The sequence below is a fragment of the Palaemon carinicauda genome, chromosome 1, assembly GCF_036898095.1.
Source record: "Palaemon carinicauda isolate YSFRI2023 chromosome 1, ASM3689809v2, whole genome shotgun sequence".
Taxonomy (NCBI): Eukaryota; Metazoa; Arthropoda; class Malacostraca; order Decapoda; family Palaemonidae; genus Palaemon; species Palaemon carinicauda.
Window position 1 is genome coordinate 200400039 of NC_090725.1, and position 22601 is coordinate 200422639.

Sequence of the window (22601 nt, forward strand, 5' to 3'; positions counted from 1 at the left end):
CCTTCACTCGACTTTCCATTTCATCGATAGCAACTTCAATGGGAGACATTTCAAGGACCTTTAACAAGATACAGTTTTTAAATATAAAACTAAATTAAATCTAATTGCCTAACTCTAAAAGTAACTGAAAGGGTGTACGACCCTGAAAAATCAGCAGCAGGAGGAGAATTTCAATGATCATCAGGAAGAGAAAATGGAAAGAAGTAATGGACTGATAAAAAGGGCCAGTATTATTGATTTTTAATAGAATAAGCGATGGAAGACGCTGTTGATAGGATGTGAACCTTTCACAGGTGATTTCATACAAATTGAATTTAGTTAATCCCACTGAAGATTATGAAAACAAGATGTAGCACTCTGGATATGAGGACAATATCTTTAATAAGAATGAATAATCCTACTCAAGCTTTCAGATTTTACAGCACCTATTTTAAAAAAGAAAATTTAGCAATGATATTTCCATGAAAAATATGAGTCAATCTGAACAACTACAATGGCATCAGAAGTGAGAGATAAAATCATAAAAAGTTGAAGTGATAATAAAGAGAGTGAGCCAACAGTTTTAAGTATTTGAAGATATTGAACTCGACTAAGTAATGGGGAAAATTATAAAAAGGCTAAAATACAACAGAATAATATTTTCCTTAAATCTCGATATACTGTATGTATTTAACTATAACTGGTTACAAAGAATTTCCTACCACTATTCAACTGCTGTGGCCTTAAATCTAGTTTTACACAGCTACAGGAAAGTTATCAAAGAATTGAATACATACGTGATGACAATATCAATACCTGAAGTGCAACAGAGAGAAATGGGTGTACATTTCACCCCAAAAACACAATGCATACATTTTTGGGTAAAGAAAAACACCTCATACAAATACTGAAACAATTATAGTTATGACATAATAAAATAATAAAAATATGCAAATACAGTTTTCAGAAGAATTAGTGTAAACTGTAAACCAAAAGGAAACCTTCATCCTAATCCTACATTTAAAATCTTGAGGCTTTTAAGTCATGCGACTAATTGTTTACACACTTCATTCAACCTATATTCCTTTGAACATATATTCTTTATTTCTTTAGCTTTAAAATAGAGGTTTCTGAATAAGAAACTGGTATGCTACTAAAATTGGAATGAATGCAGATAACAATTATGCAAACATCACATTAGCAAGCTTAGGCTACACAGGCAAGAACAAATTTTTCTTGAGGGTGAGTTGCTATTGATTTATTACAAAGAAGGTTAATGAGAAATTAATGATTTTTATTTATAAATATTATAAATAAGAGCAAATCATTTGACTGACAAAATTGTAAGGTGTAAACAAAAAAAAAATAATAATAAAATTGCTGATTTATAAACTCAGTTAATGTTCATACAGCTTCTTCTCCAGAAGCTCGCTTCAATTGACCTTTCCTTGTAAAACTTAACTTTTTAATGTTCCCAGTTTCTATCCCTTTCATAAACACATGCCCTTAGTACATTCTAGACATTAGTGGTAACTGACGCGCCAGTCTCTTTGTCTCTTGTTTCAAAGTCGAAATTATTCCTATCCTCTTGACATCAGGAGGCAGGGGAAAGGAGGGTGGACATGTATATGAACATTAAGTGGGTACAGTATAGAAATAAGAAATTTTATTATCATAACTCTATGAACCTCCCCTGATGTCCATATTGCTGATCCCTGCACAGTTTCTGGAGGAAAGAGATAAGATAAATTTATTCAAAAGTAATATATTGGGCGGGAGAGCCGTTAGGTTGTAACTGAGAGGCGAGATGATTGCAACTGACTTTATTTCAGCGGATGGCAAGTTTATATACAAAAGGTTAGAAAAATTAACAAAATAATTCAAGAACAGACAGGCTTAAACGGGTTGTGTTAACAGCCACGTTTAGAGCGAGATATACAATGAAAAAAACCAATACAATTACAGTGGATGAGCATATTGTGAAAACACGTGCGGAACATAGCTCCCCCCTAAAAAGGCATACATATGAAATAGGGGGCCCTGCTCTTGATATGGTGATAAATGCCGTGTTCGGCAGTAATCGTGGCCATTTGATGAAGTTATGGATGGAAAACTTCTGGGTACGATATGAGGAGGTGGGTGTAGGCATCAGTGGGTGCACTGATGTGGAGAGCAAGGTCGGAAGGGGCAGTTTGAAGAGGTGTCGACAGGAACGAGTCTGAGTTAACTTATCGTCAGTGAGCGACATCAACCAGGAGGTGGAAATGAGAGAAGCAATCCGCACCGAGGATTAGCAATGTGACGTCAGCAACAAGAAACTTCAAATCATATTTGGAGCTTCCAAACAATAATGCGAGGGTTTCATGACTATGGGTGGGTATCACAAATCTGTTGGCAGCTACCAGGTGGACATCCGGAGACTTAGAAAGACTATGTCGTGTCCTGGAGAGTGGCCTTGGCTGAAGGGAATGGCAAGCACCCGTGTCAAAATCACCCACCCATACCTGCATCATGTAGAAGCTTACATGTATTTTGGCCACTGACTAGCATTCGCACATTTCGCTACAGCCCTGAATCTAGAGTTGTAGTACCATAACTGTGGCCAATGGGCATCAATAAGTGGCTGGAGAGGTTGTTGGTTGGGTGTGAGCCAGGGATGGTATATAGGGGTGGTGAGCAACTTTGTTGCCGCTCTGGCACGTCACAGGGTGGGCGTCAGTGTCCTACCACATTCACATTAGCTTCCATTAATGTTGAATAGTTGTCCTCTTTGTCAGGAGTGGAGGCGTTGATGGAGGTCTTAAAGGCGATGAAGTGGCTGTCCATAAGGGCGTTGACTTTGGTCATCATGTTTTTGGTGGGCAACATATCGACATAGGGGATGGCAGCATGTACAGGTCTAGGTAGGTGCCATACCCAAAGGGCACGAAATACATTCACTTCATGAGGAGAGTCGTCCGTGGCAGATTGCAGACGAGCGATACTAGTTATTACCCTGAGGGCGAGCAAAGACTTTTGGTCCCTCAACAGTTGTTGAGAGAGCTGAAAAACCTTGGCTATAAGGGCGGCTGGCTATAGTGAGTACTGTACTACTCCTGGAGGTGTGTTTTGAGGTTGTTGTACACTATTATGGTGTCCCCTTGCTTGCAAAGCCAATCAGAGATTTCTGGGAACGTGTCCTCAGGGATTACCGCGAGGACATAGTCTGCTTCACTCCTTGAGCTAGTCAAACCCTTGATGCGAAGCTGTACTTCAGCACACTGGAACCAGCCAAATGCTTCTCCGCTGGCGAAGGGTGGCAGTTTCATTGGGCGGCGTGTGTGGAAGAGTCAGGTTCGGTGGATGGCAACATCAGTGTTTCATAAAATTATTTTATATGCCAGACAGTTAGGTTTTATTTGCAAGTATATTCTCCTGAAGCTGCAAGATTACTCGTTGTCATTTCATGCAAAAAAAGTTAATTTCATTCTATATACTTCTTTGACTAACCTTTTGTTTACGGAATAACCAGGTGTTCCATTTGTCTTTGTACCTTATTCCCATTATAATTCACTTAACTTTTTTTATTTCATATAACCCACTGTTTGGCTAATCTTTTGTTTACAGAACAACAATATGTTCTATTCATCTTGTGTAAGTTAATTCCGTTACGTTTCACTTTAATTTTTGATTTGCCCTGTGCTTTTGAGCTACATTTTTTTCAACAATTAGTCTTGCACATTATGTTAAGTTAGGCTTACAAAGATCGTGCAAATTTGTGTACAAATGAACAGGGTAGGTTAAAGTTATAATGGACTTCAAATAATCTTATTTTCTTGATGTTTATATATATTTTATATATATATATATATATATATATATATATATATATATATATATATACATATATACACACATAAATGTGGTATTCCCAATAATTCAATTTAGACTCGATACGTTTTTGTAATATATATATATATAAATATATATATATATATATATATATATATATATATATATATATATATATATATTTATATATATATATATTACAAAAACGTATCGAGTCTAAATTGAATAATTGGGAATACCACATGTATGTGTATATATATATATATATATATATATATATATATATATATATATAATATATATATATATATATATATATATATATATATATATATATATATATATATATATATTTTACAAAAACGTATCGAGTCTAAATTGAATTATTGGGAATACCACCTTTAAAAAATTATATAAATTCCTTTAGTAGTTTTACACTCATTTGGAGTTATCCCTCAGAGGAAATGAAAATATTCATGTCTCAAACTATTTTATCCTGAATATTTTCGAGTTACAAGACACCCAACCAACAAAGTGTTTGGGATTCTAGCCTTTATTCATGCTTTTGAAAGAGGTATTCTTGTCTGTTTTATGTTACCATGTAAAATCAAACATACCACACTCTCTAGACAATGGTGACATTCCCTACCTGAGGTATTACTTAAAGCCTTTCTGACACCCCCAACTTTGAGATGTAGGAATTCTCACATCTCACCACACCCACAACTGAAACACTTGCAATTCTAGTGTGTATTCATGACTATGTAAGAGCTATTTTAGTGTACTTCCATGTTGGTATAAGTGTTCAAATCACACAGAAAGCCTTTTGTGCTATGCAATGTCGTTATGTCTGTCTTCAACCACACCCTGATCTCTCCCTCTGACTGGCGCCCACAATGCCACCAAAACACCAGTCATGCAAGTTGTTATAAGCTCTGTTTCATTGAACAATCTTTGATACATATACGTTTCCCACCAAAATGTATTTAAAGATGTAATTGGTATTTTATCCTTGTATTCTTGTTTTGTAATTGGATTGTTATCCTAAGTTGTCAACAATGAGTTCTGCTTACATGTCTGGTGTGAATATTTTGTTAGTTACTAATAAACTGTTAAACAGCTAACGTCTCTTGAACACCTGCTTATCACTCTTATATCTAAAATCACACCAAATTATCTCCATATTATAAATAATTACCTGAATATATCTCAATCATATACTGTTATGTAATACCTTGAGACAAGAGTACAATTCGTCCCTGGACCAAGTTCGTATGTCAATTTTCTCGTATCCTAATTCAACTTTTCCTTTATAAAATAACTGAAAAAAATCTCACCCATTTCCGCCATCTAAAAACACCCAAAGCAATGATAATAACAATGGAAAAACATGGTTTTAATAACCATACTGTACAGAATAAACATACTTTATATACGCTCACAAAATAATATAAATGATTACTGTGATATGCAATAAAATTAGGTTTTATCATGGAGTTCTTACCTTCGAGACAGACGATAATGACCAATGGCAATGTGTGTGTGGAGGAGGAGGAGGGAGGAAGGGAAGGAGAAAGACTTGGACAGTATCATATTTACTGTTCCTTATACATGGAGTAACACTTGAAATTAAAATCAAGTTAATTGAACATAGCTTCATTTTTTAAAAAGTTGTTATTCATATCTCTTTTTTCCCTTGCATTTTTGTACTGTTGGAGAGTTGCAAATATTGTTTATGTATTCGGCTCATAATTGCATGCTAACTCCCTCACGTGGACACCACGCTCCTGTTTTTCAATAATTTCACGTCTCACCTCTATCGCCATAATGCATTTTTTCTTCCCACTACCAACTTCACCACTTACTTTCTTAGGATCTATCCCTTATCATGAAGAATGTTCACAAATATACAGTAAAATTCCCGTATATTAATGCAAAGACAACACAGGAGACGTGGACTGAAGTCAATGATCACATGAAATGAATGAGTGATGCAAGCTTAGAGCTCTCCCAACCGCTCAGCTACTTAACGTTACCATCTTTAAGCGTGCTCGTATCTCAAGATTGTGCTCGCATCTCAATGCAAAATTTTGCTCGCAGGCTAGCTCGTATTTATGAATGCTCGTATGTTGGAGCACTCGTATGTCTACAGTAGGTATTACTGTATATATTCCCCTTATTTTTCATAAATTTCCAATTCCCTACATCATTTATTTGCATTTCACAGATCTTAGATATTTCTGCAATACAGTATCGTATCACTTATCCCATTTGTTGTAAACACGATGATACACGATATGATTTAATTTTTTCTTATTTTGTTTCTTATTTTCTTAACTATCATTTCTACAAAATAAAATAATTTTCATGTCTTAGGTATATAATATATTTCATATTAGTATTGTTCATTGTTTTCACAAGTAAAAGTTAGCATACTATCAATATTTCCATTTACAGTACTGACATTACGCAGTATTTGTCATGTTCTTTCATGTACATTCCCTAGTTCTAAGACCGAGAAATACCAAAAACAGGAAATATCCAGCTCATAGTGCCAATCACACGTGAGGCGGAACAACAGAAAAACAAACGAACCCTTTGTCTAATGAACTAAATTGATATTACACCTCTCTCTCTCTCTCTATCTCTTTCTCAGGGGCAGAAATATGTTATTTTTGTCATTAGAAGATAAGTTTTTATCAAATGTTATATACTTATACATCATAGAATACTTCTTGCGTCAAAGGAAACAAATGGATATTTTCATTACATTTCTGTATAAACTCCATAATTACAAACGAGTAGTTTTAAATCTTTCGACGGCTATTTATCGTGGAATTATTACGGAATGACATTGTTACTTCAATGTATATATATAGGCCTATATATATATATATATATATGTATATATATATATATATATATATATATATATATATATATATATATATATATATTTGTACATAACATCACAGTGCTTTACCATTATATTTAGAGTAAAATGGTAAAAAACAAATTTCTGAAAAATTATTTGATATTCACTTTACAATAAATGGAAAGAATATTTTGGTTATTTAGCATGAAATACAATAGAAAATAAAGCAAACTTATGAAAAATTTATACTATAATCAGCAGCCAAACAAATGAACATGGATATGTAGCTTATAGAGTAAGTGTGCATGTACTTCCAATGGTGACAAATCTCATTTTTGGGCTCAAGCCATGGCCTCCTGATGGAAGGTTCCTTTTTGGTAGCTTCCTTGGGTATAAAACTACTAAGATATTCCCAGAGAATTTAACCACAGGTTATCGCAGAATTCTAACTTCTGGAGCGAGTATCCCAAAGGTTTCCCTTTAAGACATCGTATATCAACAGGGGACGCATGTCTAAACGCGCCACATAGCTATCTTCACCCCGAACAGAGTTAATGCTTCGGTGTGTAAGGGTTGAGAATAGCTGGGAGCCGCTCCACAGCCAATCTCACTCGTGGCTACTACTGATACTCGAGACGTAAACAAACGGGCGCCATTGCTCAAATGACGTCACGCCCGTCTTCATCCTTTGTTTAGTAGCTGCCTTACTTAGACGGATTTTCCCTGTGCTCCTTTTATCGATTTGCATCTACGTTATGTCGCTACCTTCAGCCTCACCATCTTCTGGAAAGTTGAGTACAAGGTTCCAGTATTGTTTAGTTAAGCTCTGACCGTAAAGTAAATATTACTTTTCGAGATAATTGCTGTTTTGTGGCAGAGCTGTGCCTCTACCGGACCCGCCATTTTATGGCGTCGTTGTTGTTATGCATGCCTTATTTAGTTAGCCACAACAACGCTTCCGGCCTTATTTACTAATCGAATACATTAGTTTATTTAGTCTTCATAGCTAGGAACTTTTATATCGTGTTTCGACGCTTTTTATCGGTCATCGATTGACCTCATTCCAGTCGGCTTCTATAGCCCCCAGGCCAGAGCGCCTGTACATAAGTGTTCATGCATGATTTTATTAGTGATCCTAGACTAAGTTATGAAGATAGGGGCATTATTTTACAATACTTTCGACCGTGATGCAATGTTTTTTCGCCTTCAGGGACCATATAGGGGATAGGTTAGTTAGTGTCTCTTTCTAACCTAACCTACTTGTAGGACCCCTATATGCTTCCTTCATCCCCTGCCTTGGCATTCCCTCTAATTAGCCTTGATTCCCTTTCTGAGTAAAGGGATCAAGTGTCTAATGGAGTATTTATCGCCTCTCAGTCCTCCCTATGGGAATGAACCCCCCTTAGGGTTGCGTCCGAGAGTGAGGTTAGGCTAGCCCTACCTCTATGGCTAGGATTAGTCTATGACTATCCTGCGATAGCGATATGTCTTCTACCTTCCCTAGTTCAGGACTTTTAGCCCTGCTCTAGGTTAGGTTAGGAAGGTTTCTCTGTTCCCTGCTGAAACTGTACCCATGCACCGTTTCAGCCGATCTGCCTTATCTTAGGTTAGGGAGTGTCCTCCCTTTCCCTAGTGGCCGCTCTGGTACAGAAACCCTTCCTTGGAAGACTTCTCTCTACTCCCCTCCCCACCTATCTCTTGTATAGCCTAGCCTATGCTTAGGTTAGTCTATACCCACCTGTCCCCTGTCCTACAACTCCTCCTTAGGGTGGAGTAGTAGGGCTACCCGAGCTTCCCTGTGCAGTCCGCTCTGGTACATATACCCTTCATAGTGTCCTATGGGGTTAGTCTCTAGATGTGTTCTGCATATGGGGGGCTCCCCCTCTTTGGGTGTCCCCTAGCCCTCCCTTGGGCTACCTAGCTCCCGGTCCTCTGTGACCCCTGCTCCTGGATGATAGAGCCTGTCTCTATCATGGGTACACCCTCTCAGGGGGGGGATGTCCGGAGTACATGACTGAACTTCCTGCATCCCTCCCCCCCCCTGTCTCTCTCCCTATCCGGGTGCTGGTCTCTTGCCGCCTCCACAGTCGGCGATACCCGCCTCCTACCTTGGTGACTCTCCCTACCCTTGCCGCCAGCCCCCTGTGTGCCGGGGGACTGCCGACTGCCGCCGGCTCCTACCGGCGGCTCTCCTCCCTCCTAGCTTGTCGTCCGCTCGCCGGTCGGCCGCCGGAGTGCCGGCATCTATTGCCGGCAACCCGGTTCCGCTATACATTGTCCCAGTCACCAAACCGGCATCCTCCGACTGCCGGAGCCGCCGCTCCCCTGCCGGCGTGCCGCCGTTGTACCGGCGGCCGCCACCCTGGTATACTCTTGACTTACATATTGTCTGTCTTGATGCCAGAAACTCTGTCGGAGCGACCTCCGGCATGCCGGCGGCTTGCCGGAAACCCCCGGAGGCGTCAAGAATACTTGCACCCCCTTCTTCTAGCTATCATATGATACTGATAGCCCTATACCGCAAACAGATGGACTGTTTCCACTATTAAGATCAATACCTTGGTACTGTTCTGTTAGGGATCATGCTGTCTCTTTGCACTCTTCTAATTCCAGCATGCTGCGTGCATCTTTGCACGGCTGGTTGCCGGAAGCAGTTACCTTAAAAGGAGGCCCTCTAGCCCCTAGTTTGGGACCGAATGATCTCGGTCCCAATCTTGGTTTTTCCACGGAATTCCATTGCCCTATGGAACTCTAAAGAATACTATCCGGTGCCTTCGGTCTCGGATTATCCAAGGACAAAGCTTACGGTAACCGGCCGGGCGAGATGCATGGAGTATGTTCTCTTTACTATTTCAATCTCTATGCATCACACCCTTCTTTAAGTTAAAATTAATAATTAATATTAACTTAGTTTAAGAGCCATTCTTATGACTCCCCCATACTCATTTTCTCTTTCTTCCACAGGAGGAGCAAATGAAGTGTGACTTCGCCTTCTGCGCTGTGAAACGCCCGCAGTTTTACGGGCATACGGCTTGCAGGACTCACGCCCCTTGTGCCGACAAGAAAGGGGATCTGAAGTTTTGGAATCCACTGAACTGTACGGTATGCCAGGCTCACATGACTGACGCCTTCCATAACCCTCCCTCAGCGGAGGTCAGAGACATTTCTCGTGAAAAGCTACGCAAGTGGGTGCGTGGCTTCCAGAAAAATGCCACCGGCCCTTACCTGGCCACAGAAGAATTGAGGTCCCTCCTGTTCCCTAAGGCCTCCCCTGATTCAGTGGTACCCAAAGACGTGATTCCCATTGTCCAACTTACAGTGGAACCTGATGTTGTCATGGCTCAGTCCATGCATGAGTGTCGCCTGGATTCCGGAGATGACGAACAGATGTCGGATGTCTCGGAAGACACCGAGAAGACGCTTATGGCTCAAGGAGCCGAAGATGACGAAGACAAGGTGGAATACGCCGAGTCGGAGCAAGAGGTCGCTCCTCCGTCCATCCCCCCTCCTACTCCTACACCGACGGAAGTGTCTATTCCGTCTACCTCCTCGACCCCGGATCCCTCTTTTTCCACTCAAGAATTGATCCGACTGATTAGAGCCGTCATGGACGACAGGTTGAAGGAGAATCAGGAGTCCATCAGGTCCATGATAGGATCCAGAGAACCGAAGAGGATTTCGGTTAAGGATCTCCCCGCTTGCTCACATGCCAACCCGTGGAGGTATGCTGAGCATATGGTGATCGCGACCGGCAGGATCTTTGTCAGCGATAAGATCGGCACGGTCCCCTTGGAAGACGTGGAGTTCTTCCCAAACTTTGAGGCCTACCCGGACTGTTACGTCCGTCTGCGCTCTGAACCTGCCTCGAAGGAAGAGACCGAACCGAAGGAAGAGATAGTGTTCGATCTCGCAAAGGCCCAGGCTATGCTAGCCAACACATTCAAGAGTAGGGGCTTTACCTGCTCTAAGCTTCCGGCCCTGAGCAAGAAGCACCCTACTTATGTCGCACCTGAAAGTGCGATTCTTCCATTCCTGGAAAAGGCCTTAGCTGCGTGCCTTAAAGCTGCGGAAGAAGGGAAAGCCTGCCCTGCACTGGAGGAGTGCAGACCCTTCTCCATAGTAACTCCCCCTGACGCTCGAAACTGGAAGGATGTCCAGCATACTTTCGTCGTGGGAAAGCTAGATCCTGACGTCGCCGGACGTCAGTTTAATGAAGACCTCCCTAAGCTCAACGATCACCTCCTTCGTCGGGAACAAGATACGAAGGAGAGGCTCGCAGCATCCTTATCTCATCAAGTCCAACTTGAAATCATGGCCTGTGACACCAGAGTACCAGACCACTACATGGTACTCTCCAAATCCCACCTGATGACCGTGATGAAGGACTTGTACCACTTCATAAAGGCTCGGAGAGCCTGTCGTGAATTCGTGTTTGCAGGTGCTACCGTGAAACACGAACCCCGGAGGCTGATTTCCTCCAACATCTGGGGTAAACACCTCTTTCCCTCTGACCTCGTGAAGGAAATCACCGACAGAGCCGCCACGGAGAAACCTTCTCCACAAGTGGGGCATGTCCAAGAAAAGGAAACCCTCTCAGGACGACGGACCTCAACCTAAGAGGAAATCCCAAAAACAGAAACCCCAGCAACGTCAACAAAGACGTCAGTTTCCGGGACCCGCTACCTCCCAAGTGGTTGCCCAACCACAACAGACCTTTCAATTGGTCCCCCAACCGGTGTTGTCACAGTCACCGGTCTTCACCCCTGCTTTCGAGCAACAGTCAACTACCTTTCGTCCCAAAGGTAGAGGCTCATACAAGGGTGCAAGCAAAGACGCCTCTCGCCGTCCCTCCAGAGGCAGAGGAGGAAAGGGAGCTAGCGGCCGAGGCAGCAAGCCCTCGGGACACCAGAAGCAATGAAGTGCTTCCGGTGGGAGGAAGACTCCGCCAATTCCAGGATCGTTGGACCTTCGATCCCTGGGCACACAGCATCGTCAAGAAGGGTCTAGGCTGGAGTTGGACCCAACCACCCCCAACCTTCCAGCAATTCTTCCAACAATCAACCCCCCTTCTGGAAGAATATGTCCTAGATCTCTTGAACAAGAAGGTGATAAGGAAGGTAAAGTCCACCAGGTTCCAAGGGAGACTGTTTTGTGTCCCCAAGAAAGACTCCGACAAACTCAGAGTCATTCTGGACTTATCCCCCCTCAACAAGTTCATAGCGAACGACAAGTTCAAGATGCTGACTCTTCAACAGATAAGGACCCTTCTGCCTCGAGGTTCCTACACGGTCTCCATAGACCTGGCGGATGCCTACTGGCACGTTCCAATGAACCATCACGCTTCCTCCTACCTAGGATTTCGACTCCAAAGGAAAAGCTACGCCTTCCGGGCCATGCCCTTCGGCCTCAACGTGACCCCTCGGATCTTCACAAAGCTGGCGGACGCCATAGTACAACAGCTCCGCCTCCGAAACGTCCAGGTGATGGCCTACCTCGACGACTGGCTAGTCTGGGCTCCATCGCCCGAAGATTGTGTAAATCTTGCAACAAAGTCACCCAGTACCTAGAACACCTGGGATTCAAGATCAACGAGAAGAAATCTCGCCTCTCTCCAGCTCAGAAGTTCCAGTGGTTGGGAATCCACTGGAACCTTCAGTCACACCGCCTTTCCATCCCCCAGAAGAAAAGGAAAGAAATAGCAGGGTCTGTCAAGCGACTGCTGAAATCCAAACGCATTTCAAGACGCCAGCAGGAACGAGTTCTAGGCTCTCTGCAGTTCGCCTCAGTGACAAACCCAGTGCTTCGCGCACAGCTAAAGGATGCCGCGGGAGTCTGGAGACGTTCGGCATCCATCGCTCGAAGAGACCTCAAGAGACGGCTTCCAAACAGACTGCGACTTCTTCTAAAGCCGTGGTCAGAAGCAAAGGCCCTGAAAAGGTCCATTCCTCTCCAACACCCTCCTCCATCACTCAACATCCACACGGACGCTTCGCTGGAGGGTTGGGGAGGTCACTCCCACCAAAAACAGGCTCAAGGCACCTGGTCTCCCCTGTTCAAGACGTTCCACATAAACATCTTGGAGGCCATGGCGGTCCTTCTAACCTAAAGAAGTTATCCCCGCCGCCCTCGATCCACATCCGTCTAACCCTAGACAACTCGGTGGTAGTTCGTTGTCTCAATCGCCAAGGCTCAAGATCGCCCCAGATAAATCAGGTGCTTCTCCAATCTTCCGTCTGGCAGAGAAGAAGAAGTGGCACTTGTCTGCAGTTCACCTACAAGGATTCCGCAACGTGACAGCGGATGCCTATCTCGGACAAACCCGATAGAGTCGGAATGGTCTCTAGACGCAAGATCGTTCTCCTTCATCTCTCACCAAGTCCCAGAACTTCAGATAGATCTCTTTGCAACGAGCGACATCAATCAACTTCCTCGGTATGTGGCCCCGTACGAGGACCCCAAAGCAGAAGCAGTGGATGCCATGTCACTGGATTGGAACAGATGGTCCAAGATCTACCTGTTCCCCCCCACCAACCTTCTGTTGAAAGTCCTCTCCAAACTGAGAACCTTCAAAGGGACAGCGGCCCTAGTGGCTCCCAAGTGGCCTCGGAGCAACTGGTACCCCCTGGTCCTGGAGCTGCAGCCCAAGCTGATCCCTCTCCCGGGCCCAGTTCTCTCTCAACAAGTACAGAAGTCGACTGTCTTCACTTCATCATCGAAATCAAGGACCTTCATCTCATGATTTTCTCTCCCTAGCCGCAAAGAAGAGGTTTGGGATCTCGAAGAAAAGTCTGGACTTCCTAGAGGAATACAAGACCGAATCCACAAGACGGCAATATGAATCATCCTGGAGGAAATGGGTCTCCTTCGTCAAGACAAAAAATCCTAAAGAAATCACGATTGATTTCTGCATGTCCTTCTTTATTCACCTTCATGGACAGGGATTAGCAGCCAATACGATATCAACCTGCAAATCGGCCTTGACCAGACCAATTCTATATGCTTTCCAAATTGATCTGTCCAGCGACATCTTCAACAAACTGCCGAAAGCATGTGCTCGCCTACGCCCAGCACCCCCACCGAAACCGATCTCCTGGTCACTAGACAAGGTGCTCCATTTCGCCTCCAACTTGGACAATGATTCCTGCCCTCTCAAGGATCTGACTCAGAAAGTTATATTTTCTCTTTGCTCTCGCTTCAGGAGCTCGAGTCAGCGAAATAGTGGCTTATCAAGAGAGGATGGACACATCCTGTTTACCGATACAGGTGAAGTTACCCTCTCCCCTGATCCGACGTTTCTCGCCAAAAATGAATTACCCACCAAAAGAAGGGGCCCTTGGAGAATATGCCTCTTGAAGGAGGATGCCTCTCTATGTCCAGTAGAGAGCCTCAAGGTCTATCTTCGCAGAACTTCAAACTTTGGTGGAGGCCAACTCTTCAAAGGAGAAACATCGGGCAGCGACCTGTCACTGAAACAATTAAGAGCGAAAATCACCTACTTCATTCGCAGAGCGGATCCTAACAGTACACCCGCTGGTCATGATCCTAGAAAAGTGGCATCATCTCTGAATTTCTTTCAGAGTATGGACTTTGAAAGCCTTAAAAACTTCACGGGTTGGAAGTCCTCGCGAGTTTTTCTTTAAACATTATGCGAAACAAGTGCACGAAGTCAAACATTTTGTGGTAGCCGCAGGTAGTGTTATGAAACCTGCACCTAACTCTGCGTAGAACAGTGAGTTACTTGGGACTCTAACTCTTCGGGTGCCTATGTTGACCCTCGAGCGATTCATAGTGATGTCGAAAACACTTAGTGCTTTTATAACTGTTCTTATCCCAGGTGAAATGTCATAGTTGTCACACAAGTGCCGCATGCCCTGAGCATGACGTGTTTTTTAATCAAAGACTTGCGTTCCTCGAGAACGAGTGCCTACTAATAAACTTGAAATTCCTTTTCAGATTCAAGAGCAAGTCTTTATTACTATGTACATTATAATTACTGTAAATGAACTTTACTTATTGCTGTAAATTATTTAATTTCTGCATTTGTGAAATAAAATTTCTATTTTATTACCTGTGCGTCTCAATCAGCTCCTACTTACTATGAAATACATGCCTGTCATAGTTTTATTATTCCCCCTTTTCCTTATGGTTATGAAGAAATTAAGATGCTAACTCTTAATTTATATTCACTCTGATTATGTAAGGTTCCAACACGAATACTTACTTTTATTACCCGGGAGATGAACCATCACTCTCAATACACAGTGCCCAACCACCACTGGTCTAATTTTCAGAATGTTTCTATACAAATACCAAACATTCGGCTTCATCTCCAAGTTCTTCAAGTTCTTCTATCAGGATGATAGCCCCTTCAATACCACTTTGACGTCGGCATGGCCCATGGGAACTTCACTGCCAAGGGGGGGCAGGATGCTTCTTCCCTATGGTCCCTTATTAAAGATTGCTATGCTGTTTTGTCAATGCCTTGGCACTTACTATTAGGGGAAAATCTACCACGATACATTGATTCTCTGGTATTCTTCCATCAGGACGCCATGGCTTGAGCCCAAAAAAACGGATTTTGAGCGAAGCGAAAAATCTATTTTTGGGGTGAGATAGCCATGGCGTCCTGATGGACCCTCCCTGCTACTTCGTCCAGTTTTAGATCCCACCCTGTTCTACTGTATCATGGTGTTGGGCAAGCAACTGGCTTCAGGATGAAGACGGGCGTGACGTCCATTTGAGCAATGGCGCCCGTTTGTTTACGTCTCGAGTATCAGTAGTAGCCACGAGTGAGATTGGCTGTGGAGCGGCTCCCAGCTATTCTCAACCCTTACACACCGAAGCATTAACTCTGTTCGGGGTGAAGATAGCTATGTGGCGCGTTTAGACATGCGGTCCCCTGTTGATATACGATGTCTTAAAGGGAAACCTTTGGGATACTCGCTCCAGAAGTTAGAATTCTGTGATAACCTGTGGTTAAATTCTCTGGGAATATCTTAGTAGTTTTATACCCAAGGAAGCTACCAAAAAGGAACCTTCCATCAGGACGCCATGGCTATCTCACCCAAAAATAGATTTTTCGCTTCGCTCAAAATCCGTTATTTAGCTACTGTGGATGGATCCGTTGCCTCGTAGTAAAGGGTTTAATATGTGACGGATTACCTGTAGTTTTCTGATCTTATGGCGTGGGAGTGTTGTCATCACAATCCCCAAGATTAGGATCTAGATATCTATTACAGGGAGGTCTTACCAGAATTATTACCCAAACTCAAATTAATTTCAGCTGCATGTCCTTCGAATTGGATTGTTCACCTTTGACTTTTGTAATATTAAAATTTCAAATTATAAATTCACTCATATTATTATTATTATTATTATTATTATTATTATTATTATTATTATTATTATTATTAGCCAATCTACAACACTAGTTGGAAGCGAAAGATGCTATTGGAAACGAAAGATGACATAAGCCCAAAGGCTCCAACAGGGAAAAATAGGCCAGTGAGGAAAGGAAACAAGGAAATAAATAAACGATATAAGAAGCAATGAAAAATCAATATAAAATATTAAAAAAAAAAAACATTAACAACATTAAAACAAATAATTCATATATTACTATAAAAAGACTTATGTCAGCCTGTTCAACATAAAAAAAATTTGCTGCAAATTTGAACTTTTTAAGTTCTACTGATTCAGCTACCCGATTAGGAAGATCATTCCACAACTTGGTCCCAGCTGGAGTAAAACTTCTGGAATACTGTGTAGTATTGAGCAACGTGATGGAGAAGGCCTGACTATTAGAATTAACTACATTCCTAGTATTACGAACAGGATGGAATTGTCCAGGAAGATCTGAATGTAAAGGATGGTCAGAATAATGAAAAATCTTATGCAACATGCATAATGAACTAATTGAACGATGGTGCCACAGATTAATATCTAGATCAGGAATAAGAGATTTTTTGGGCTCAAGCTCAAGGTTCCTTTCTGGTAGCTTCCTTGGGTATATAACTACTAGATATTCCCAGAGAATTTAACCACAGGTTATCACAGAATTCTAACTTCTGGAGCGAGTATCCTAAAGGTTTCCCTTTAAGACATCGTATATCAACAGGGGACGCATGTATTAACGCGCCACATAGCTATCTGCACCCCACATAGAGTTAACACTTCGATGTGTAGGGGCGGAGAATAGCTGGGGAGCCGTTCCACAGCTAATCTCGTCCGTGGCTACTTTTGGTACTCGAGACGTAAACAAACGGGCGCCATTGCTAAATGACGTCACGTCCGTCCTCATCCTTCGCTTAGTAGCTTGCCTTACTAGACGGATTTTTCTCTGTGCGTATCTTATCGACTTGCATCTTAGCCATGTCTCTACCCTCGGCCTCGCCTTCTTCTGGAAAGTTGAGTACAAGGTTCCAGTATTGTTTAAATAAGCTCTGACCGTAAAGTAACTTTTACTTTTCGAGATATTTTATGTTTTGTGGCAGAGCTGTGCTACTACCGGACCCGCCATTTTATGGCGTCGCTGTTGTTTTGCATGCCTTATTTAGCTAGCCTCAACAGCGTTTTACGGCCTCTTTAACTAATCGATACTATTAGTTATTTAGTCTTCATAGCTAGGAACTTTATATATCGTGTTTTGACGCTCTTTTATTGGTCATCGACTGACCCCATACCAGTTCGCTAGTCTAGCCCCTAGGCCAGAGTGCCTATTATCAGTGTTCATGCATGATATATTTCAGTGATCCTAGGTTTAGTTATGAAGATAGTGGCATTATTTTATGACTGTTGACTGTGATGCAAATGTTTTCGCTTTCAGGGACCATATAGGGGATAGGTTTGATAGTGTGCCTTTCTAACCTAACCTAAATGTAGGACCCCTATATGCTTCCTTCACCCCCTGCCTTAGGGGCATTCCCTCTGTGTAGCCTTGCTCCCCCTACCACGTAAGGGGATCAAGCTCATATTAGAGTATCTATCGCTTCTCTGTCCTCCCTAAGGGAATGATCCCCCCTTAGGGTTGGGTCCGAGAATGAGGAACGGCCTGCCCTTCCTCTATTGCTGAGGTTAGGTTTCCGACCTTCCCTGCAATAGCGATACGTCTTCCATCCTTCCTAGTTCAGGGTGTAACATCCCTGCTCTAGGTTAGGCTTGGGGGAGTTAGTTCTGTGCCTTGCTGAAACGGTACCCATGCACCGTTCTCAGACAGGCTGCCTAACCTTAGGCTAGGGAGCGTCCTCCCTTCCTTGGTGGCCGCTTTGGTACAGAGCCTCTCCTATTGAAGACCCTTCTTCTTCTCCCTTCCCCACCTATCTTTTGTATGGCCTAGCCTATACTTAGGTTAGTCTATACCCATCTGTCCCCTGTCCTACAACTCCTCCTTAGGGTGGAGTGATAGGACTACCTTGAGTCCCTGTGTGCAGTCCGCTCTGGTACATATACCCTTCATAGTGCCCTATGGGGTTAGCCACGGGATGCGTTTTGTCCGCAGGGGTTCTCCCCCTCTTGGGTGTTCCCTAGCCCTCCCTTGGGCTACCCTGGCTCCCGGCCGCCTGCGGCCTCTGCCACTGGGTGATAGGGCTAGCCTCTATCATGGGTACACCCATTCAGGTGGGATGTCTTGGGGTCCGTGTCCGTACCCCTACATCCCTCCTTCTGTCTCTTTCACTGTTCTGGTGCCGGTCCCTTGCCGCCTCCCCTGTCGGTGATACCCACCTCCCACCCTTGGTGACACATTCCTTGCCCCCTGGGCCGTCAGTCCTCCGTGTGCCGAGGGACTGCCGCCTCCCGTCGGCGTACAGCCGATGGCCTTCCCTCATACCTCATAGTTTCGGTCGTCCGTCCATCGGTCCGGCCCCTGGAGTTCCGGCATCCACTGCCGGCAGTCCGGTTCTGTTATAGCCCTTCCTTGTCCCTGTCACCAAGCCGGCAACCTTCGGCTGCCGGAGCCGCCGCTTCCAGCCGTCGTGCCGCCGTTGTGCCGGCGGCCGCCATCCTGGCATTACTCCTGACTTATATATTTGTCTTCCCTAATGCCAGAAACTCTGCTGGAGCGGCCTCCGGCGTGCCGTCGGTCTGCCGGAGCCTTCCGGAGGCGTCAAAGCGACTTGCACCCCTTTTCCTAGATATCATCTCATGTTGATAGCCCTACATTGCAACCAGATGGTTTGACTACATAAATAGATAGGTATATTCTTACCGTTCTATTAATAACCATGCTGTCTTCTTGCATATCACAAATTTCCAGCATGCTGTGCGTATCTTAGCACGGCTGGTTGCCGGAAACCGTTACCCTATGGGATCGTCTACGTTCCCAATTCTATGGTCTGAGTGGCCTCAGTCCCAGTTTTATATCCTTGGCAATTCCTACTAGAATTCCCCCTGCCTCCCTGGCAATCTATGAAGAATTCTGCCCTGTGCCCTCGGTCACAAACAAATTGCCTATGGATAAGGTTACGGTAACCAGCCGGGCGGGTTACACGGAGTATGTGTCTCCTTCATTTCCGCCCTCTCTCAAAACATCACATTGTTTATACCACTTAATATTAAGTTAAAGATTAATCCTTTAATATTTAACTTTAGAATATAAGTCATTCTTATGACTGCCCCATACTCATGTTCTCTTTCTATTACAGGAGGAGTACGTGAAGTGCGATCACGGCTTCTGTGCAGTGAAGCGCCCGCACTTCTACGGGCACACGGCGTGTAGGACCCACGCCCCTTGCGCCAACAAGAAAGGGGATCTGAAGTTTTGGGACCCGCAGAACTGTACAGTCTGCAAGGACCGCCTGGTCGAGGCGTTCAATAATCCTCCCTCAGCGGAGGTTAGGGACGCTTCTCGAGAGAAGCTACGCAAATGGGTGCGTGGCTTCCAGAAGAACGCCACTGGACCATACCTTGCCACTGAAGACTCGAGGGCCTTGCTTTTCCCGAAGGCATCCCCAGACTCTGTGGTCCCCAAGGATCAGATCCCCACCGTCCAGATCACGGTGGAACCCGATGTAGTCATGGCCCAGTCCATGCACGAGTGTCGCCTGGATACCGACAACGCGGAACGTATGTCGGAGGTGTCGGAGACCACGGAGAGGAACCTCATAGCCGAAGAACTGGACTATGAGGAAGACCAGGTGGAATACACCGAGTCGGAGCAAGAGGTCGCTCCGCCTTCCACCCCCGCCCCAACTCCTACACCGACGGAAGTATCACTCCCGTCTACCTCCGCCACCCCGGACCCCATCCCATCGATCCAAACCTGCCTCTAGAGAAGAGACCGAACCTAAGGAGGTGATAGTGTTCGATCTCCCGAAGGCCTAGGCTATGCTGGCCAATGCTGTTAAAAGTAGGGGTTTTATCTGCTCAAAGCTTCCGGCGCTGAGCAAGAAGCACCCTACCTACGTCGCACCAGATGATGCGATCCTCCCCTTCATGGAAAAGGCCTTCGCTGCGGTACACAAAGCAGTGGAAGAAGGGAAACCTTGCCCTGCACTGGAGGAGTGCAGTCCCTTCTCCCTGATTACTCCCCCCGATGTTCGACACTGGAAAGATGTCCAGCATACTTTTGTGGTGGGGAAACTAGATCCTGACGTTGCTGGACGTCAGTTTAACGAAGACCTCCCGAAACTTAATGACCATCTCCTTCGTCGGGAACATGACACGAAGGAAAGGCTCGCCGCATCCATGTCCCTCCAGGTACAGCTCGATGTCATGGCCGGTGACACTAGAGTCCCCGATCACTACATGGTGCTCGCCAAAACGCATTTGACACTGTAGTTAAAGACCTGTACAGCTTCATGAAGGCTCGTAGAGCCTGTCGTGAATTCGTGTTCTCCAGTGCCACAGTGAGACACGAACCCCTGAGGCTGATTTCCTCCAACATCTGGGGTAAGCACCTCTTTCCCTCTGCCCTTGTGAAAGAGATCATCGACAAGGCCGCCACGGAGAACAGGAACCTTCTCCACAAGTGGGGCATGTCGAAGAAGAGGAAATCCTCTCAGGACGACGGCCCTCAACCTAAGAGGAAATCCTCCAAGCAGAAACCCCAGCAACGTCAACAGAGACGGCAGTTTCCGGGACCCGCTACTCCCCAAGTGGCAGCTCAGCCACAGTAGACCTTTCAGCTGGTCACCCAACCGGTCTTGTCACAGTCGCCGGTTTTCACCCCTGCTTTCGAGCAACAGACGACTACCTTTCGAGGTGCAGGCCGAGACGCATCTCGACGTCCCTCCAGAGGCAGAGGAGGAAGGGGAGCTAGCGGCCGAGGCAGTAAACCCTCGGGACACCAGAAGCAATGAAGTGCTTCCGGTGGGAGGAAGACTCCGCCAATTCCAGGATCGTTGGACCTTTGATCCCTGGGCACACAGCATCGTCAAGAAGGGTCTAGGCTGGAGTTGGACTCAACCACCCCCAACCTTCCAGCAATTCTTCCAACAATCAACCCCCCTTCTGGGAGAATATGTCCTAGATCTCTTGAACAAGAAGGTGATAAGGAGGGTAAAGTCAATCAGGTTCCAAGGGAGACTGTTTTGCGTCCCCAAGAAGGACTCCGACAAGCTCAGAGTCATTCTAGACTTATCCCCCCTCAACAAGTTCATAGCGAACAACAAGTTCAAGATGCTGACTCTTCAACAGATAAGGACCCTTCTGCCTCAAGGTTCCTACACGGTCTCCATAGACCTGGCGGATGCCTACTGGCACGTTCCAATGAACCACCACGCTTCCTCCTACCTAGGATTTCGACTCCAAAGGAAAAGCTACGCCTTCAGGGCCATGCCCTTCCGCCTCAACGTGGCCCCTCGGATCTTCACAAAGCTGGCGGACGCCATCGTTCAACAGCTTTGCCTCCGAGACGTCCAGGTGATGGCCTACCTCGACGACTGGCTAGTCTGGGCTCAATCGCCCGAGGATTGTTTAAGATCCTGCAACAAAGTCACCCAGTTCCTAGAACACCTGGGATTCAAGATAAACGCGAAGAAATCTCGCCTCTCTCCAGCTCAGAAGTTCCAATGGTTAGGAATCCAGTGGAACCTTCAGTCACACCGCCTTTCCATTCCCCAGAAGAAAAGGAAGGAAATAGCAGGGTCTGTCAAGCGACTGCTGAAATCCAAACGGATCTCAAGACGTCAGCAGGAACGAGTTCTAGGCTCTCTACAGTTCGCCTCAGTGACAAACCCAGTGCTACGTGCACAGCTAAAGGATGCCGCGGGAGTCTGGAGACGTTCCGCATCCATCGCTCGAAGAGACCTCAAGAGACGGCTCCCAAACAGACTTCGGCTGCTCCTAAAGCCGTGGTCGGAAGCAAAGGCCCTGAAAAGGTCCATCCCTCTTCAACACCCACCTCCATCACTCAACATCCACACGGACGCTTCGCTGGAGGGTTGGGGAGGTCACTCCCACCAAAAACAGGCTCAAGGAACATGGTCTCCCCTATTCAAGACGTTTCACATCAACATCTTGGAGGACATGGCGGTCCTTCTAACTCTGAAGAAACTCTCCCCGCCTCCCTCGATCTATATTCGTCTAACCCTAGACAACTCGGTGGTAGTTCGATCTCAAGATCGCCCCAGATAAATCAGGTGCTTCTGACAATCTTCCGTCTGGCAGAGAAGAAGAAATGGCACCTGTCTGCAGTTCACCTACAAGGATTCCGCAACCTGACGGCGGACGCTCTATCTCGGACAAGCCCGATAGAGTCGGAATGGTCTCTAGACGCAAGATCATTCTCCTTCATCTCTCACCAAGTCCCAGAACTTCAGATCGATCTCTTCGCAACGAGCGACAACAATCAACTTCCTCGATATGTGGCCCCATACAAGGACCCCAAGGCAGAAGCAGTGGACGCCATGTCACTGGATTGGAACAGGTGGTCCAAGATCTACCTGTTCCCTCCCACCATCCTTCTGCTGAAAGTCCT

At 45.0% G+C, this 22601-nt stretch overlaps 1 protein-coding gene across 1 annotated transcript in view; it reads right to left on the minus strand.

The window, feature by feature from the left end:
• Ziz (dedicator of cytokinesis protein Ziz) overlaps nucleotides 1–22601 on the minus strand; it is a 573699-nt gene that overhangs the window by 27569 nt on the left and 523529 nt on the right. Inside the window, exon 34 of the mRNA XM_068386849.1 lies at nucleotides 1–58. This exon is cut by the window's left edge and continues 62 nt beyond it. Coding sequence (XP_068242950.1) covers nucleotides 1–58 — 58 coding nt within the window. The remainder of the gene's footprint in view (nucleotides 59–22601) is intronic.